Below are 19,893 nucleotides of genomic sequence, written 5' to 3' on the forward strand. Positions count from 1 at the left end.
CTTGCTGCTCTGAACAGAGCTGGCAATATGGGAGACAGCTGACCTTGCACACTGAGTTCAGGGCGGATGCAGTCAGAGGGCCGGGAGACCACAGCAAGCAAAGCCATCTGCAGTCTCGAAGGCCTGGTCAGCAGACCAGATGCAGGGAGCGAGGCTGCAGATGCTAGGGCATCTGTGCCCAGGGCCAGCCTGGCCTCCGTATCGCCCACAGCGAGTTGTGAGACTGATGCTCTGCTGGATGAGCCGCCCAGGGTAGGCCTTGTGTCAAATGTCTCAAGGCACTAACGCAAAACCCCCGTCTTCGGAAGAGCAGCCCCCAGAATTTCTTAAGAAGCAAACCTCAGGGATAAAGCACCGGTCCCACCAGCAGCAGCTGTGGTCGGCTTGTCACCCAGCCCTCCTCAGAGGGCTGAGAACCAGCTGAGATCAGAACAGAGATAGGGAGGAGCTGTTGCCAGAAATGAGTTGCCCGAGGGCACCGCTGAGGCAGGAGGTGAGATGAGCTCTCTCTGGGTCTGGGGCACCCCACCCTCCAGAGCCATCAGCCAGTCTCCCTCCTGCTCTCCCCAAGACAGAGCCCCCTCTAGCTATGCAACAGCTCAGCCAGCTCATTATGCCTCTGGCAGGTTTTTAAAGAAAAAAAATGTGCAACATAATTACAGGCTCTGATCCCAAATGACTTTAACCCTGACAGGACTCACTGTGGGAACACCGGGAACACGTGTGCCCTGTGACTGCCCATGGGCATCAGGTTTCCTTTCAGGAGCTCCCCTGCCAACCCCGGGATTCCCCCCACCCCATGCTACAGAAGGGCCCTGGTTCACAGGCCAAGGTCCTGGGACAATTGGATCCCAGGTGTGGAACCACATGCTGAGATGTTCTCAAGTCGGTAGAACTTGGACCCTTTGGAGCCAATCCTCCATCATTCCTTGACCTGACCTTCCAGGTACCTGAGGCTGGCCGGTACCCCTGTGCACGGTAAGTGGGGGACAAAGGATCTGAGACAGGTTTATGTAGAATCTCTTCAGGCTTGATTGATTTAATGTGGGATCCGGGGACCTCCTCCATGCAAACCACCTGGGGGCCCTGCAAGGAATGCAGATCTCCAGACCTCACCCCAGACCCCGGGCACCATAATCTTCTCGATGGGAGCCCGAGAACCTGCAGTCAGGGAAATTCGTCTGACACACATTTACATTTAAGAAACACTTCCTTACAAGGATAATCTAGAAATGGCAATCAGGCACTTTCAGTTACAGGGCACTTACCACCGGCCTGCTTCCTCTGCTAATCTCCATACCTACAGTAATCTCATTTATTCCTCACAATAATATTGTAAAGCGGGTATTTATCATCCTTGCACTTTCTCCTGTTTCATCTCCAAAGGCAAAGTCCAAAGGCCTTTGGGCAAGCCTTCCCCTCCAAAACTGGCCAGGATGAAACACCTCGTACTTAACCAGAGCAAAGGTCTCTCCATTTGTCTTCTCCCCACCTCTCCTGCTGAACGTTCCTATGCCCCATGGTCTCCGGTCCCACTCTCTCCTCTCCGTGCCGGTGGTTCTCCACCAGTGCTGCACATTAGAAGTACCTGGGGAGCTTCTAAATTCCCCAGGCCTGGGTTGCAGCCCAGACAAATTATATCAGAATCTCCAAGGATGGGTCCCAGGCCCCTCAGGAGATTTCAATGGGCAGCTGAGGTGGAGAACACTGCCTGAGCCTCTAATGAACAGCTCCTGGTGAGCCCCAAACCTACACCAGTACCCCCACCCCTCTCCATAGTACCAGACCTATGCTTCCCACTGCATGGTACGTGTCTCTGTCTGTAGGTCCCATGGGAACAACTCAGCAAGGGCACTTAGCCCCGTAGCCCCCATCACACACCGTGGTCCTTCTGTGGTGTACAGTTCAGCCAGCACCCCACGACCTAAGACTTCCTCTTCAGCCACTCCAGCAGGTCTCCCGTGCACAGTGCCAGGGAATATCAATTTCTCCTCTATATTTACAGGCGTTTGAATATTCAAATGATGATTTCATTGAGTAAAAAAGATTTTCAGCCAAGTGTCCTCCCTGCCGCTTGCTCTGCATGCTCCCTGGCACGCTGCCACCTCCTCCAGCACCTGCACCTTAGTCTGAGAAGCACATCTTTGCCACCCTCCCCCCAGCACGATGGCCAGACTGCGTCGTTCTTTCACACACTTCTGCTCTGGAGCAGTGCTAGCCAAGTGAAGCTCAAATCACTGGTAAAATAGGGACTGTTTTCGATGATACAGTCACAAATAGTTTTCTATGTAATTATTATGATAATGACTATTTGAAGATATCCTGGAAAAAAAATACTGCTGACCACAACACACCTATGATTTTGGAATGCTATCAAGTTCCCTTTTGAAATGAATGTAATTTTTAATGAGTAGACTTTTTCAAAGTAAATAAACCATGGTAAAGATGGGGCAGAAATAACGGAGGTGGTTTTAAATGAACGATGCTTAGGAACACTGCCTCCTTGGACTTGATAAGCCTTCAATGCCTTTCCCCAAGTTCTCTGCTCCCTCCCTCAGGGACCCTTTTAAACTGGTAGCAATCACCCCATTGTACTGTGGAGTGTCTGTGCTTCAAGACCCTGAGCACCTAGAGCAGGGTCTGTGCCTGCCCCATCCCAGAAACCCCACCACCAGGAGCCTTCCACCCCAGCACGAGTGACGCCCGGCACTGAACAGAGCCCACAGAGGACACGCGGCATATCCTGTCCTCCACCAGGGGAAGTGCTGAGCCCTGCCCAAGAGGCAGCCAGAAGACAAATGTGGGACAAAGCACTCAGCAACCCCGCCACCCGCCCAGAGAAGCTTCGCAGACAGACAAGATGTACCTACGGGCCCAAACTCACCATCTCCAGTCATCAAAGGTAGAAGCCTGCCCTCCTTGACACCTGCCAAACTTCCAGAATAATGCACACACTGCACAAAGATAAAAACTCAACAGCACTCTCGCTAAAGAGCGCAAAACAAGCTCTCTGGGGCCCTCCATGTGATTCCCAGTCCGGCTGTGTCTCATTTTAGGGAATGATTCTGTTGTGGCTTTTGAGTCCAGAATCAAAAGTACATACAAACTGCAGAGCAGGAAGTAGAAAAAACTCTAAACATTGTTTTATTACAGAGGCCGCTCTATAATAAACTAAGGAGTGAGTTTCCTTTCTACTCTAAAATGCAATTTATAAAACTCAGTTCACTCAGAACTTTTCAGAAACATTCCTATAAGATATTCACTGAAATGAAAAATGTACATACCCTCTGGCCCAGCAGTTCCATTTCTAGAATCCATCCTACAGATCTACTCACTCACATGCCCACAACAGGTACCAGGAGGTTCACAGCAGCATGGCTGGTAATGGTAAAAGGCTGGAAATCATCTACATGTTTATGATTTGGGGACAGCTTAAATAAACTATGTTATGTCCATAGAGCGGAATACAATGCAATGCTAAAAATGAATCTGCTCTATATGTACCAATGTGAAATAATATTCAAAATACATTCAAACAGGGCCAAATGCAAATATATGCGGAAGAGTGCATATGGCATGCTACCGGAAAAATACATAAATATGTATTTGCTGGAACATGCATAAATTCTATCTGGAAAATACCCAAGAATGGGTAAGACGTTGCCTCCAGGAAAAGAACTAGGGATCTGGAGTCAGGAGGGACTGGACAGTGTTCCCGTTCATTCTTGTCCCTTTTAAATTGTGTATCATTTACAGGTATTACTTATTCAGATAAACTTTTTAAAACGAAACATAGGTACAGATTAAAGAAAAAATGTCTTTTTAATTTTATTTCCTTGGCTGAACTGATAATCATCTTCCACATCTGACCTACAAGTGTAAGAAGCAGATACGCAGGCAGGAATCTGTTAGGCTTTGGGTCCTGCTTGACAGTCTCTGTGGCAAAGAAACAGCCTCGAGTTCAACTCAGTCTGCCTGGAGAGCTACCCAAAGTCTCACAGGAAGAGCCAGTTCCTATTTTCAGAGTGTTCAAATTAGCCTGGAATAAACTTAAAAGCACGTTTGATAGCAAGACCAGATGAGCTTTGAAACCTACCTGTGGTGTCTTTACAAACCATGCAAAATGGGTTTTATGTTGGCTTTTCCTGCGTGGCAGCAGCAGGACCCAAAGTGGAGCTACTGACTTGGCCCCGAGAAGCCAGCCAATTAACAGGGTTTGGCCCAGAATTCCCAAGCCCCTCAGCCCTTTGTCCATCTGGCAAAGAAAACACACACGTGCCACCCTAACCCCAGGAATCTCCTCTTTCTAAATATAGTGAGCACTGCCCCATCTCCAAGCTCACCCTCTGCAGCATTCTGTGCCTTCCAACCAAGGTGAAATGAGCCAGATATAAACACGCCGTGACAGCTTCTGGCCCACACTGCCAAGCTGTCTTCCTTACTATTTCCTCTCTCTCTCCACTCTGGGTTGCTACAAAAATGTGTAAACCCCAGTGACACTAATTTGTAAATATTCCTCTGGCCACTAATGCTGTTTCTCTTCACCCTAACAAATGCGATTTCCCAAAAATTTGGAGTTGGAATGGTCTATTAGATATGGGCAAAGCCACATCCCATCTCCCATTTTATCGGTAAGAACTTGCAGCTCAGAAAGGATATTGGACAGGTTCAAGGCTAATTAGGGCACAGCCAATTAACTGTAATCTCTCTCTCTCTCTCTCTCTCTCTCTCTCTCTCTCTCTCTCACACACACACACACACACACACACATTTTTTTCCTATCCCCTAGTTCCTTTAAAATCCGTGTCAGCGCCTAACAGAAGGGCTTGTTCTGTTAAGGATGCCTCCAATCTAAGCAAAAGGTTAAGTTTCAGAAACAATGTAACAACACACTCAAAAGAGCACCAGACAAATACTAACTGGCTATAGGGCACAAGGACCTAAATAGCAGGTGTCAAAGAGCTTGAGGGCTGGCAACAATCCCACTTTGAGGAATCTATCCTATGGAAGTGCTGGGATCCACACACAAAGGTGGGTGTGCAGATGATCACTGCAGTGCTCTTCTCTGAAAAACCGAGCCAATGAAAATATCCTTCAAGAGTCGATGGGGCAAATAAGCCATGGTATCTCCCCAGAGCAGAGCTCTCTGCAGGCACGAAGAATACACTGTGTACTGACATGGAAGATCTCTCCAGACATAGTATCAACCAGAAAAGCAAAACACAGACGAATTCATATTCTATAACCCCACCCGTAAAAAAAAACAAATACGCACAGAAAAAAAGACAAGAAAAAAAAAAGCACACCGGTGGTTAATTCAAGCAAGGGGGTGCTTTACTCTGTATATGTCTTTGATTCTTTTATGAGAATGTATTCTTGAACTGTGTAATTTTTTTGTCTTTGCTTATGAGATTAGGTCATCCATTTATACTGTTAATTTTCCCCCCAAATTTAATTCTTCCCCTAGTCTTATTTCAGAAAATAGCACCATCATTCGCATAATCGCTCCAGCTAAAAACATTTGAATCATTCTTGACTTCCCTCTTTTTTCTCATAGCCCAAATGCAGTCAAATAGCAAATCCCAAGGCCTGTACGTCCAAAAATACCCAGAACCTGACCACCATGTGCAATGCTGCCCCCAGCCCGAGATGCCACTGCCTTACTTCCCCTATTATAACAGCCTCCTAACTGCTCTTCTTGCCTTCACTTTTGCTCCATTTATATCATTCGCCACACAGAGGCCCCCATAATCTCTTAGAAACACAAGTAGGATGATGTCACAAACTCCCCTGGCTTCCCATCACACTTAGAGTGAAACCCAAGGTCCTTTCTGAGACTCAAGACTTCAAGGACCTGGCTTCCGGACTCTCTCCCCATTCGTTTGCCATCACCCTGCTCCAGCTACACTGGCCTCCCTGCTGGTCCTAAGACACCCCATGAGCTCTCCCGTCTCACGACTTCTGCCCCGGTTACCACCACCTTAAAAACCCTTACTCACGTCTAGGGCTTGGAGCACACAGTAAGAGCAGAGCAGGGCTCCATATCTGTTGAATAAAAAGCCTTCCTCGGATGGCCTAAGATAACTAATCTGCAACACACTGGGTTATAATTTTAAAAATTAAAACTAGGGTCAGTCAGAAATTTAATCCAGAAAAGCCACTTTAAGTGTGTTAGCTTCATCCTGGCACCCCTCCTCTGGCTAATTTTTAAAAATGCAATGGCCCAGACAGGGTAACGGAGTCACCTTCATGAGATGCTTTCCCCAACAGCTCAGTGGTGATAACTGTTTCTCCCCGACGCATTCTTGTTTTGTCAATTCATAGAGTTTGTGATCATTAGCTTACACTGGCCAGCAGCAGGAAGCTCAGCCTGGGGCCTCCGCCCAGAGGGATACTGACTAGCCTAACTAGAGCAGAAATCTGAACCACGGCCTCATCAGAATCACCTTCCGAGTCCTGGGATGTGAAACTGATCACGCAGGTGCATCTGAGGTTGAAGCAAACGGAAGCAAAAAGTCCCCAAATGAGGGTAAAGGGAGAAAATATACCAAGTGGTGTTCAGTTAATCATCAAAAATTTTATGGGACAAAGTAAAAGGATAAAAAAAATACAAAATATAAAACAGTGTCCGACAAAAAGATGCGAATGGACATTTCAGCAGAAAAACGCACTGATGGCCAAAAAGTATATGAAAAATTGTTCTATATGAGGAGTCAGTCACCAGGAAAATGCAAATTAAAACCAAGAGACACACTCACTAGGATGGCTACCATCAGAGACAATAACAAGTATTGGTGATAATGTGAAGAAATTAGAACACTTGGACAATACTGGTGGGAATTTTAAAGGATATTTCTGCTGCAGAAAACAGCTGGATAGATTTTTAAAGAATTAAACCTAAGTTTATCCATACTCCTAGGTAGGAAATGAAATAAGAAATGAAAACATATGTCCACACAAAGAAATTGAAAGTATTATGCACGATACTGTAATGGACAATACATGTTATTATACATTTGTCAAAACGCATAGAATATACAACCCAAAGAGGGAACCTTAATGTAAACTATGGACTTTAGTTAATAACACTGTATTACTTTTATAACAAATGTACCACCTGAGAGGAGTAAGTGTGAGAAACTCTCTATACTTTCCACTAAATTGTTCTGTAAACCTGAAAATAGCTCTAAAAACTAAAGTCTACTTACTATTTTTTTTAAAAAAGGAGGGAAGGGGCTTAAGCCTCAACTGATGAGCTGAGAACTACAGATAAGATGCAATTTATTCACTCCAATGGAGGACAGAATACTTGGATTAAAGTGGAAGGCTTTTTTTTTTTTTAAAGCCAATGTTATATAAAAACTACAAAATCTTGTTGGATATAATTTGCCGTTGTTTATATTTGTATGAGTAATACTGCAAATGTCAGTACTGCAAATTACCACCACTTACAAATAATTAGAAAATGCCTTTTTTTTTCTTGTACTCACAAGGTGCTAAAGCAAAGCAAAGAGACTGAGAAAAAACTTTTTGCTACCTAACTCCATACCCATTTGTTCCATTAGGATTTTGTGCCTAATATAATTACTCCTCAACAAAGCAGGTGGACACTGAACATCCTTTGGGAGTTTATACCATTAATGAAGGGCTCATCTCACTACTGCAAAAACCCTGCACCAAATCCTAGAAATACAAATGGGCAAAGTGCTATAAAGCATACAACTCTTTCTCTTTTTTTCTCCTTTTTTTAAATTGAAGTATAGTCAGTTTACAATACTGTGTCAATTTCTGGAAAAGCAAACAACTCGATGTTTTTTTCGTTTTTTTTTTTTTTTACTCTTGTCTTAATGAGCAAAGAGGATGAACTATTTATCTTAACAAATCAGACCCAGGAACAGGTTTTCAGCCTCCATGTTCAATGCTTTATTACCTGGTTAAAAGAGAATCACTTTCAGTTATAAAATAAGTCATGGGATGTGATAAACAGCCTGATGACTATAGCTAATAGTCCTGGAGTTGTATATTTGAAAGCTGCTAAGAAAGTAGACCTTGAAAGTTCTCATCACAAGAAAAAAACATTGTGATTATGTATAGTGACCAATGTTAACTAGACATACTGCAATGATCATTTCATAATACGTACAAATACCAAATCATGTTATACCCCTGACACTAAAAAAGATTTTGTATTAATTATATGCCAATTTTTAATTGTTTAATAAAAAACGAAATTAATACTAGCAAAGTATGTATTTTCTAAAAAATATTTAAAAAGAGAGAGAATCATTGGTAATCGGTGCTACCCCAAAGAGCAACTCAATTGCTTCAAAAATCCAAGAGCTAGTCAGACGCCCTCATCTGCCTCACTACCCTACAACCGTTCTTTAATCCCACGATGAAGAGAGAAACACAGAACTTCAGGGTACAGTACAGAATCTTAGCTACTCTTCCTGCCCAGGACTCAGAGTCTGAAAAACAACGGGGACGCTACTCTCACTTAACCTAGCATCTGCTGCATGTCCCTCCTTTCGAGGGTCTAGATCTCTGAAGAACGTACATCTTCACCGCCAGCATCTTTACTGAAGCACTGAAGGGTCACGTTCAAGAGAAGGCCCTACAGTCCTATGCCAGGTTCAAAACCTGGTTGCACCTCTCCCTAGCTGTGTGACCTTAGACAAGTTCACCGAACTTTAAAATGCAGACAAATGAGAGTATTCATCTCACAGGATGGTGGGAAAGGCTAACGAGACGTGTGTGCATTTAGCAGAGGGCTGGGCGCTTGGTGAGAGCTCAATCAACAAGAACTGCCAGCAAGGTTTCCATTGGTTTGTTTGTTTTTTGTTTGTTGAGGATGCTGACAGTGCTCCCAAGGCCTCACAGTGTCTACGTGGCAGAGCCTGGAGTGACCATCAGGTCTGCCCGATAACACAGACCTGGCTGCTAACACTGCACTGTGCTCCTCAGATCTGGGGCTGCTCAGCCTGCACGTCACTGGGTCCCAGTTCCCTCCTCAGAGTCCGCTTCTTAAATGAACTCAACACGGATGTGCTCCTTGTCTACATAAAGGGGATGGAGTCACATATAGATGGAGTCCAAGTGGATTCTTCGAGGGACTTCTACAAAGAGAATGTTAAGTCAAGTGCCATTGAGGATGACTAATTTCCAGAATCCAGACCAGTGTGAAGGTGGCATTATTCCTGGAGATGAGTGGTTATCCACCTAGGAGCAAAGAAGACTTCTGAAACATTTAAGACATACATGCTTTTTCTGGAACACATCTGTCAGACTGGACATTTAGATTAAAGGCAATCAGTGACAAAGTGCACTGTTTAAGAATGTAGATATGAAACAATTTTTACTTTTTTTTTCCCTGTAAAGTGAGTTCAGGATCCCTCTTGAACCTCATGAATGCCCTCTAACAGATATTATTAAAACTACTGAGATCTCATTCTTTCTTTTCTCTTACGTAACACACTATCTAAATGTTCTTTTTTTCACACGTTAACAAAAAATCTTACAAGTATGATCCGACTTAAGTACATCAGACTTTTTATCCACCTCTCCTAGGGTTCAAGTTCAAAATATAGAATTTTGCTTTGTTTACATACAGTTAAGGCTACAGATTTCTACAAACCTATTTCTGTTAAAAGATAAATGTCCCCTGAATTTAAGATTTGACACTGACAGACAAGTAACTGCTAAAATCTACTGTTGTTATTTTCTTTGCAGGCATCCTTGTTAGACTACTTATTTCTGTTAAAATTCACTGTGGTTGCCTTGGAGATGTGATACAGGTCAGAGATCTCAGAATTACTAACCGCTGAGAATGTAGTGAAAAAGGCATGTCATCCCCAAAAAGCCTCATGAAAACTACGGGCTCAACTAGGAAAATATAAATACTTTCACTTCACTTTGTAAAAAAAAAAAAAAAGTGTCACCCAGTAGGATACCAACCCCAGAGTAAGGCTTTATTATCACACACCCTGCGCCAACTTGACTGAATGAAAGCTCACTGAGAGAAGGGGCTGGATCCTTCATCTTGTTTTGGTAGTCTCCTCTGCATCCATCAGCTAGAATGAATCCATTCCCTGTCCCCTCTATGAGAAATCTGGGTTTTCCCCAGGGCATGGTTCAGTCTTTGGGACCTCACCCTCTATTTAAACCCCCTGAAGGAGAGCAGCTTATGGATTCAAAGTTCTCCCACTTGAAATTCCAATCAAGAATTCTGTGCCTATAGCTGGTCACCACCATCCTGGAGAAAACTATTAAAATTACACTCCCAGTGTCTAGAATTAAGCAAATCCATAGAGACAGGAAACACATTAGTGGTTGAGAAGGACAAGATGGTGGGGAGGGAGGACTTGGGAGAAAACGATGGGGAATGACTGCAGGTGGAGATGGGGTTTCTTCTGGAGGTGCTGAAAATGCTCTAAAGTTGATGGCAGCACAGTTCTGTGAATGGACTAAAAACCACTGAATTGGATGCTTTAAATGGGTGATCTGTATAGTAAGGCAAGTTCTATCTCAATAAAACTGGTATTATAAAATGTGCATTTCTGCCCCACCCCACCCACCTGAGACTATCAGAATAAGGAAGGGTACTCTGAGAAAAAACGTCAAGCCTAAAGGGGCATCTCCCTAGCAACAATTACACAGACCAACTCTGCAGGTGGACAGAAATACAGTTTCTGAAAACCCACACACCCTCTCAAAACCAACAGCCTAATTCATTTTCGGCTTCATGAAACCACAGTTGATTTGCTGTCGAGTCCATGAGACAGTCAGACATGAAGTCTAATGCATTTTGCAAGCTTTTCCTACAAGGTCGAGTGAGGCAGACAGCTTGGCCACTGAGTGGGGATAGTTAATCTAGCAAGAAGACTGACAATTTAAGCTACCAGAATGTTATGATGGACAGCAAAAATGTTGGGAGACTTACTTATTTTTTTCTTTTTCACTCATGGAGTTTTTTTGTTTGTTTGTTTTTTGTTTTTTTGGCATAACCATGGCTTTATACAGAGTTACCAAGACTTTTCCCACCAGTGGTTAATATATACACAACTGTGTAAGTTACCACCAACTGGCATGAAGGAGGCATGGGCCTAACTCTTTGCACCCAAATCAATAAACGTCCATCTGCTCTTAGTGACTCTTGCTCGGAGTCTTGACAACCCTGAATGCTGGAAGATACTAACAGCTACCATTAATTGAGTAGTGTTATGTGCCAGGCTCCAAGCTAAGCATGTTCTTTACGTGCACTGTTTCATTTAGCCCTCACAACACCCCTAGGAGATCAGTATGGCTATCTCATTGTTCACAGGAGGAGTTCAGGCTTAGTGACTTGTCCAGAGTCCACTTGTAAATGATGGGGTCAAGAATCAAACCCAGGAAATCCTAAAGCTCTTAATTCTGCAAGTTGGAATTTCATCCCAGCCTCTATCATTTCTATAGAAAGAAAAAAAGACTAAAACACACAGAATCCTCTTGACTGAGACACAGATTAAATAGGTCAAGGAAAGAGTGCCCAGGGAAAAGGCCTGGACAAATCAGTACAGAAAAAAGTGACTGGGAGTCACCACATCAAACAAGAGCTTTCAAGGATTTTTTGAAATCTAAGTCCCAAATTATTTTATTGCTCATCTTCCATGTGTCCAGCCCAGAGGTTTGAACTTCAGAGAAAGGCTGCAAGGAGTCATTTGTTTACCAGATTCTCAAGGGGATTCAAGAGACAACAGACCTACACAACAGTTTTGTTTCAGGATTAAATGCACAGGCTCTGGAATCAGACAACTTGGGTTCAAGGGTTCAAGGGTTAATTGCTGTGATGGCTTGGGTAGGTTACTGACCTCTCCGATCTTCGGTTCCCTCAGTCATAAAGTGGAAGTAGCGATAATGATCTAGCTGAAATTTGGCAAACCCTGGAGGCCAGGTTTATTGCCTCAGATTAATACACAAAGGAAACCTAAACCCCAAACGAAATGTGAATACTAATTATAAAATAAAGTCATAAAATTTTAGAGCTGGAAGAGCCCGTAAATTATCTACACCAGTGTTATTTATTTTTATGTATGTATTTTTTAAAACACTGGCTTTACATTTCCAGTAGTGATCAAGATGATCTAAAGGTCGTGAATACACAAATACTAACGTAGTAGTTAGTACACAATGTAAGAAGCACCTAATGAAAATGCAATGCCAGAAGTCTGGGAAATAGTCGGCACCTCCACCGTCTTTAAGAGGTCACATGACCTGTTCAAGTAGTAGCAGGAGCAGAAGAGCACAGTTGGTAGTAGAGCTCAGTATTAAGAGATTGGAACACCAAGTTCTCCCCCGAATTACAGAGCTGGTCCATTCCATTAGACGACTCAAATAACTCTTAAATTTTATCACCACATTGTTTCCTCCTTCCCAAAGAATTCTTGCACCACTCCCTGCCCTGCCAAAAAACAGTAGCAGGAAAATAAACTGCCAGTCACACAAACGCACCCTCCTCAGATTCAAGGCTAAGATACAAAATGCAAGTCCAAATTCCAACAGGCTTGGTCCAGGGGGTCCGTTCTGGGCAAGAGGGATGGGGCAGGATTAAGAGCTGGGCATCAGTAAGAACTCCATCTCTGGCTCAGACCATGTGGGAATTCAAAACAGCCCTGCCATTAGTGCTGTATGGCTCTGGGCAGTGAGTCCTCCAAGCCTGTTTGTAAAATGAATAACATTATATGAGCTAATCCGTGGGTGAAGCAGTGCCTGGCCGACAGTAAGTCTCTACAGCCACAGGGGTAGCAGAATAGTCGCTGCTACGTTCTCAGAGCCCAGGGCAACATCCAGCACACAGCAGGCACCGCAAATGTTTCCTGAATAAAGTAGAGGCCCAATTACTGCCAGCCTGAGACGGAATCAAAATTCCAGTGGGCCCCTAACTTACTCCAAACCAGGAATCATATATTCCCTGAAACAAGGATGGCCCTGGTCATTGACAAAGGAAGAGTCTGTTCATATGTTTCAGGTCACAGCCCCCAGCAGAGACCCTACCTCTGAGGAGCCTCATCACACTTCCATGCTCATTTCACCCCCAAAAGACTGGCATTTGCTGCCCTGGGGTTCCATTGTCTCTTTCATTTTTAGAAGCAACAGCCTCACAAAATGACATCTCAGGCACTTGACTCTGTCTCCTTTAAAGAGGCTTGGGGACAATTCTCACAGCTAGGGTCCCACTTTGCCAGTGGAAGCTTTTTTAGCAGAAAGATATCAACTATTATGAAATCCAACACAGAGAAAGGAAAAGTGAAGTCAAAGACAATTTCATGATCTGCCTTTATGTTATTCCTGATTCTTAAAACTAAAAGACAGACCAGACTCTTTTTAAATGGGTAAGCTGAAAAGGCACCCAAAATTGATCTCAGCAACCCAAGGTGCTCATCCCCAGAGCACTCCTGTTTGGCCAGAATGAAACACTCTCTGGTTCTGCGAAAGTCACGGGAAATCAGGGTGCAAATTTCATTTCTCCCCTGCCAAAAGGAAATTTGCAAAAATGGTTTTACAAAAGGTTAGAGAATCTCTGAGAATGAATTTAAACTCCTACTGAACAAGGGCATTCTTTCTCAGACCTTTTAGTTTTCAAGGATAATGGGAGAGGTAAAAAGGAGAGCGAGGGAGCTGCAGAGCGAGAGAGTGAGGATATGTTCGTTCTATTTTTAAACCCTCGCCCACAGTTTAGAGTAAAGGAACACTCTGATTCTGTACTCCCACCCCTATCACCTTCTGCTATACACAAGAATCAGAACCTGCACACGTACGGGGCCCTGATTCTAGATCTGGGGGTTACAGGCTGCCAGCACTCCAAAGAATCGCAAGCTGCCCAGCCATTCCACCCATCCCTTCTCTGGGCAGCGGCTGTGCCTTTCGGGGAACCTAGAGGCCCTGAGCTGGCTGGAGCTGCATCCAGGAAGCGAAGCAGGCAAACCCGTCTTTTCCCGAGGAGAGGCAGCGCCCCCTTGGTGGGACACGCTCCATTCCCAGGGCTGGGCACCCAGGGGTGAGCAACTCTTCCCCAGGGGAGCCAGAGTCGTGGACGCGATGGGGTTTCCCAGCAGACTGCGGCGCGCCAGGCACTCCAGTCCCGGGACACCTGTGTGCTGCGCACACCCATTCGCGCTCGGTCACCTCTCGGCTACCCCAGATTGCAAACCGCCGGACGACGGGTCTCTCTCCTCATCGGACTGTTGCTAGCTTGCCCATTTTACGTACCCTTCTCTCCTGATTACAAGCATCTACACCTGTCCCTCAGCGCCCAGGGGCAGAAAACCAGCTGCGCGCGCGACCCCCAGCGCTGAGCGCCTCCCGCCCGCCCCTCGCGCCCCTCCCGCCCCGGGGCTCCGTCCCCGCTGGGCTCAGGGGCACTCACTCTTGAGCGCGCTGATGAGTGACTTCCCGTCCTTGATGAGCTCCTTGATGAATTTGTTAGTCTTGTCTAGCTCCGCTTCGTGCGACTTGAGCGTCTCTCGGAAGTGCGGGCTGTCGAGGCAGCAGTCGCTGAATTCGAGCGCGGGGAGCCCCATGGTGCCCGCGGCGCCCAGCTGGGGGGCGCGCCTCCCCCGGGGCCCCGGAGGCCCACAGTCCGGAGCAAGCACGCGGAGGGACCCCGGCTGGAACCCCCGACGGCCGCCGGCTCCACAGGTGTGGCGCGGGCTCGCCCTCCGCGCGGTGTCCGATGGAGCGCAGGACTCCCGAACGTAGTCGGGACCCGGACGAAGGGTGGCTGCTTCGGCGGGGTGCAACCAAGCAACCGGCGAGCAGGAAGCGCAGCGGCAGACCCGCAGTGGCGCCGGGAAGCCGACGAGCAGTCGAGCGAGTGCAGCCGCCGCCTCCCCGCCTCCTTAGCTCGTTCGCTCTCCAGCAGCCTCGAGCGCCCTCTCACAGCAGCCTCGACCGCCCAGCCGGCGTCCGGGCCGCACGAACCTGCTAGCAATGACCTAATCCCAGCCGGACCAATCAGCGCCTCGCCTCAGCCCGACCCCCGGGCCTCCCGGGGACGCCCGGCCCTTCCGTGGCCTTAACCCAATCAGCGGGGCCGGGAGGCGGGGTCTTGTTAGGGGGCGGGGCCCACGCCACCGCCCAGGTCCGCAGCACAAGCCCCGCCCACTCCCGCCCGCGCGGTTGTTGCAGACCGGGAACCCGAAGGGTGATCGCTGCGGTGCATGCGCCCGGTTACCCCGGACCTTGACGGCCTGCTGCGACCCGAATCCAGCTCCGAGATAGTGCGTCTGCAGGGCTGGGGAGGGGAGGAGCCCAGACGCGCCGAGCATGAAAAATCTGAGAAATAGGGATGCAGTTCCTCTCATACTGGTAGCAATCGATCTTGCACACAAAATGCAGCCCCCTGCCCCAGGAGAACTCCCAGCGCACCTAGCGACCCCCTCGCCCCTAGGGACATGCTCTTCCTCCAGTCGAGCAGAACATATTTGCATCTTAAAATTACCAAGCTCTCTTGCCTACAGTCTTCCTGCCCCCTACAGTCCGGCCCCCTCACGGCCACTCCTGCTCAAAACCCGCCCACAGCTGCCCGCAACTGAAAGATCTAAAATCCTTAGGAGAGTTTCAGCTGCCCGTCGTTTTCCTGCTGGGCACCTCACGCAATATACAATATACAATTTATTCAATTTTACATAATTACATCCATTGCCTACCGTCCTTCGCTGCATTGTGAGCTTTCCCGAGCACAAGCCACCTTGGTTCTCTCTGCGTTGCGGCATCCCTATCACCTGGAACAGTGGCTGACATTTAATAACAGATGTTGTGCGCTTACCATACGCTAAGTGTGCCACAGCGATTGATAAACATTTATGGAAAAAACGAAGCATCCTTTCCCGTGTCCCTCTCCACCTTCCACCCGCAATGTATTGCCCTGTTGTCCTTTGGTCCCACCACAGGACTCAACTCAGGCAGCTCACTCTGCCACCACAGGACTCAACTCAGGCAGCTCACTCTCTGCCCTTGTCTGGCTGGATCCTACCGTATCTAGTGCTGAGCTGTGAACTCCTCGAGGGTGGGGACTGTCCTCGAATAAATTATTTTGTATTTCTGGGAACTAACAGCCTTTCAGTTAGGTGGGGGTTTTTTTGGTCTCCGTGTTTTGTTTTTCACATAAGTCAGCTATGTGCAGACACTAGGCTAGATGCTAGAGGAGCAAAGATGAATAAGACAGAATGAACTTTGCTGCTGGTTAGTGGGAGAGACAGAAGTGACAAGGAATAGAAATGCTGCAGGGTAATTTAGGATAGAAGGCCTGGGTGCTTGGGAACATCGAAAAGGGGTTGCTAACTCAGGGGGCCAGAGAAGGCATCTATGTTGAGATATTGATTGATTTATGAAATGCATAAATGAATGAATGAATGTGATCTATTTGCCAGTTGTAGCTACAAATTTAGACTTGATAGCAGGCCCAAAGAGCTTCAGATGGATAATTAAAACCCTGAAAATAGTTGTTCCTCACTTGCCAAGAATGAGAAAGATCTGAAATGGAAATTCCATGAAACTAAATATGTTTAATGCTATATCTCAAGCACTTAAAAGTAGGTGTTCTGGTTCTCAATTGTTACATAACATATCACACCAAAACTTAATGGATTGAAACAATTATGATCATTTTATTTCCTCTCATAGTCTCTGTGGGTCAGGAATTTGGGGGGGAGCTTGGCTGGGTGATTCTGACTTGGGGTCTCACATGTGTTTGAAGTCAGATGGTAACAGGAGCGTCTCCTCTTCAAGTGGGCTCAGAGCTTCACTGTGTGGTCTCTATATGTGGCCTAGTTGGGTTCCCTCACTGCATGGTGGCCGCAGGACCCTACTGTGAACATTCCAGCTCCCAAGAGGAAAGCTGCATCACTTTTTATGACCTAACCTTGGAAGCCAAACACTTCTTCCACCTTCACTGGCTACAGGCAAGTCCCAAGCCCAGAGTCAAGGAGAAGGCAATTAGACTGTACCTCTAGATGGGGAAGTGACAAGAAAGGGAGATGTTAATGCAGCCATCTCTGAAAAAAACAAACAAACAAACAATCCGCCACAGTGGGCCTAGCACATGGTAAAGTATTCAACAAATGTTAAATGAATGAAACAAAATAAGGTCCACAATTATTTATTTTATCCTATTGAGGAATATGGGCAAATGTGTTTAAAGTAATAAATATGTGTTAATAATATACTAGCTATCATTTGTTAAGCTCTTAGTTTGTACCAGACACTATGCTAAATTATTTATATGTATTTAATCCCTATAAAGTAAGATGGGTACTATGATAATCCCCATTTTTCAGATGAGAAATTGAAGCCCAGAGTTGTAAATTGAACCAGGTTTCCTAGCTATGAAGTGTGTGCACCACATATATATACACAAACATATACCTTAATATGCCCACTTGCAGATGTGTAAGTGTGTGGATAGCAAGCATGTAAACTTCCTATGAATTTAATTCAGAATTTCCACAAAGACCTCTCACACTTCCAGCAATATTATCTGCAAAGGAGAATCAGAATGCAGTAGTATTGAGGACAGAAATGGGGACCTGGAAGGTGCAGTTGTCTCTCTCTTCCTGGAAAATAAGCTTCATGAGATAGAGATTTTGTGTTGTTCACTGTGCAGCCCTGGCACTTAGAACAGCAATAAGTACCTCAAAGATGCACAGTGCCCATGGGAGGGGTACCTGTTTAATAAGGAAGAAACTGTGGCTCGTGTAACAGCATAGGATGTGGCCATGAATGCAAATAGAACAGTTAAGGCCCGGAAATCTCTTTCATATGAAATATAGAAATAATCTAGGCAAAATGATTTAGGCTAAATTCTTTGCATGAATATCTGAATTCCTTCAAATTAACTAAACAATTAGTCTAAATAGTTCTACTTTTGGTATCAATGTATTTAAAGCTATGTTATTTCTGACTTCAATTGTCCAATTAACTTTACATCTGGCATACAATTACCGCTCATGTGCAGAAAGCAGGAAAGCATTCTCACGTTACCTCTGTGCTCACATAATCTGATGTGGACAGGGGCAGCTCACTCATGGTCCCTGAACACAACCTAGGGAACAGGGTTGGTCCATGATGAAAGTTCATTAGTCCTCACATAATTGAGGACCAGGGACAGTGTAGCTGCAGGGCAACTTCTGACAGCTTAGATGATGACATCAGCACAGGATCTCTCTCTCTCTCCATCCCTCCAGCTGACCTTCCTCTGTGATGCCTTCATTCTCAGTGGCTCTCTCTGCTTCTCCAAACTTACATCCAGCAGTATTAGGAGTAAGAAAGTTTTCTTTTCAAAAAGTCTAGCAAAAATTACAAGACTGAAACCAGGCGTGAAAACAGCACCACTCCTAACACACAAAGCATTCGGAGGAGTTGCTCCCCGAAAAGACAAGCAAAGTGCCATGAACAGAAGAGAGAATTGCTGCTGAACAGGCAGAAGCAGTAACATCCAGTGCACCTGACCCATCTCCCAAACCCCCTCAAAATCATTGCTCCTTGGGCTGTGTTCCCATGGTTTTCGAATTCTCAATAGCACTCACTCATTCTTTTTTAAAGTTGATACCATATGTTTCTTCACACAGTTACTTCACCTTTGTATTATTACTGGATAAGACATCAGTTTTCCTACTTTAAAATAATGATTTGGGGGTAATGGAAATGTTCCAAATCTCTACCGTGGTACACAGGCTTCAATATTTATTAAAATTCATGGATGCATTTTATTTTATATCAATTATGTATCAATCAAATAGGTTTTAAAAAAATGATGATGGTGGTGGTGATGATAACAATGATATTTCCTGAGTTTCTGCTGTGTAGTAGGATCCAGGCTAAGCACTTTATTGCATTTCCTCACATAATCTTTGGGAGAATCCTGGGAACTAGGTACTAGGACCATCCCCACTTTTTAGATAAGACAGCTAAGGCTTAGAGAAGTAAAATGCCTAAGGTCACATAGTTCGTGGTGGCACTAGGCTTAGAATTCAAATCTGTCTTCAATAATTATCGCCATACAAGATATCTATAAGAAAGACATTTTCTATACATAAGAACATTAATAGTAATAACTAAAGACCTAAAAATGGAATACAGATTCACACATGAATGAGAGAGGAGGTATCTCATTCTGAAGTGTGTATGTTTTTCCAGGACCTTTTCCTAGTTTGGAATATAGCAATCATTATACAAGCCTCTAATTTGTTTGGGCTTTAAATCCCAGGACCTACAATTTGTGTAGAAGCAGCTGAATGAAGCAGAATGAAGTCCTCATTTTCCTCGAAAGAAAAAAGAGTAGCCTATCCTTATAAAGCCATTGGCTCATGGTTGTTTAATGGAGGTGACAACACTAAATTAACCTTCTTTGGCTTAAGAAATTAATGAAACTCATATTATTTGTACTACACAAGTCTGTTTTATATATTGGCAATATTTTATTTCCATTTTTATGATTTATTTATTCCTTGCCTGCTACTTTTCTACCCAATGCCCATTCTTTCCTCTTCCTGACTCATTTATTGAGAAGATACTTACATCACACTTACCAAGTACAAGATACTCTTTCAAACACTTTAGAAAAATTAACTCAATTAATCTCTCGATAACCCTATTATTTTCTTATCCCTATTTTTATAGGGGGAGAAACTGACAATGAATCACTTAAACTCATATAACCACTCAACAGCAGAGCTGAGATTCTTACTGGTAGACTAGCTTCAGGTTTAGGCTATGTTACTAGCAGAACTTCAAATCCGCAACTAAGGAATTCAAATTCTTATGCTTTCACACAGCTGTTTGTGGCCATGGATCACTTTCCTGGCCAGTGAGATATAATTGGAAATCTCCTAGGTAGGGTTTTAGAAGGGTTTTGTTCTT

At 45.0% G+C, this 19,893-nt stretch overlaps 1 protein-coding gene across 4 annotated transcripts in view; it reads right to left on the reverse strand.

The window, feature by feature from the left end:
* Positions 1-14,924, reverse strand: part of ARHGAP26 (Rho GTPase activating protein 26) — a 411,458-nt gene extending 396,534 nt beyond the window's left edge. For all 4 annotated transcript variants that reach the window (XM_031671891.2, XM_072955787.1, XM_031671880.2 and 1 more), the window contains exon 1: positions 14,402-14,924. In XM_031671891.2, the coding sequence (XP_031527751.2) occupies positions 14,402-14,555 (154 nt within the window). In that variant the 5' untranslated portion in view covers positions 14,556-14,924. The remainder of the gene's footprint in view (positions 1-14,401) is intronic.
* Positions 14,925-19,893: the final 4,969 nt, after the last annotated feature.

This window comes from Vicugna pacos, chromosome 3 (assembly GCF_048564905.1).
Source record: "Vicugna pacos chromosome 3, VicPac4, whole genome shotgun sequence".
NCBI classification, from domain to species: domain Eukaryota; kingdom Metazoa; phylum Chordata; class Mammalia; order Artiodactyla; family Camelidae; genus Vicugna; species Vicugna pacos.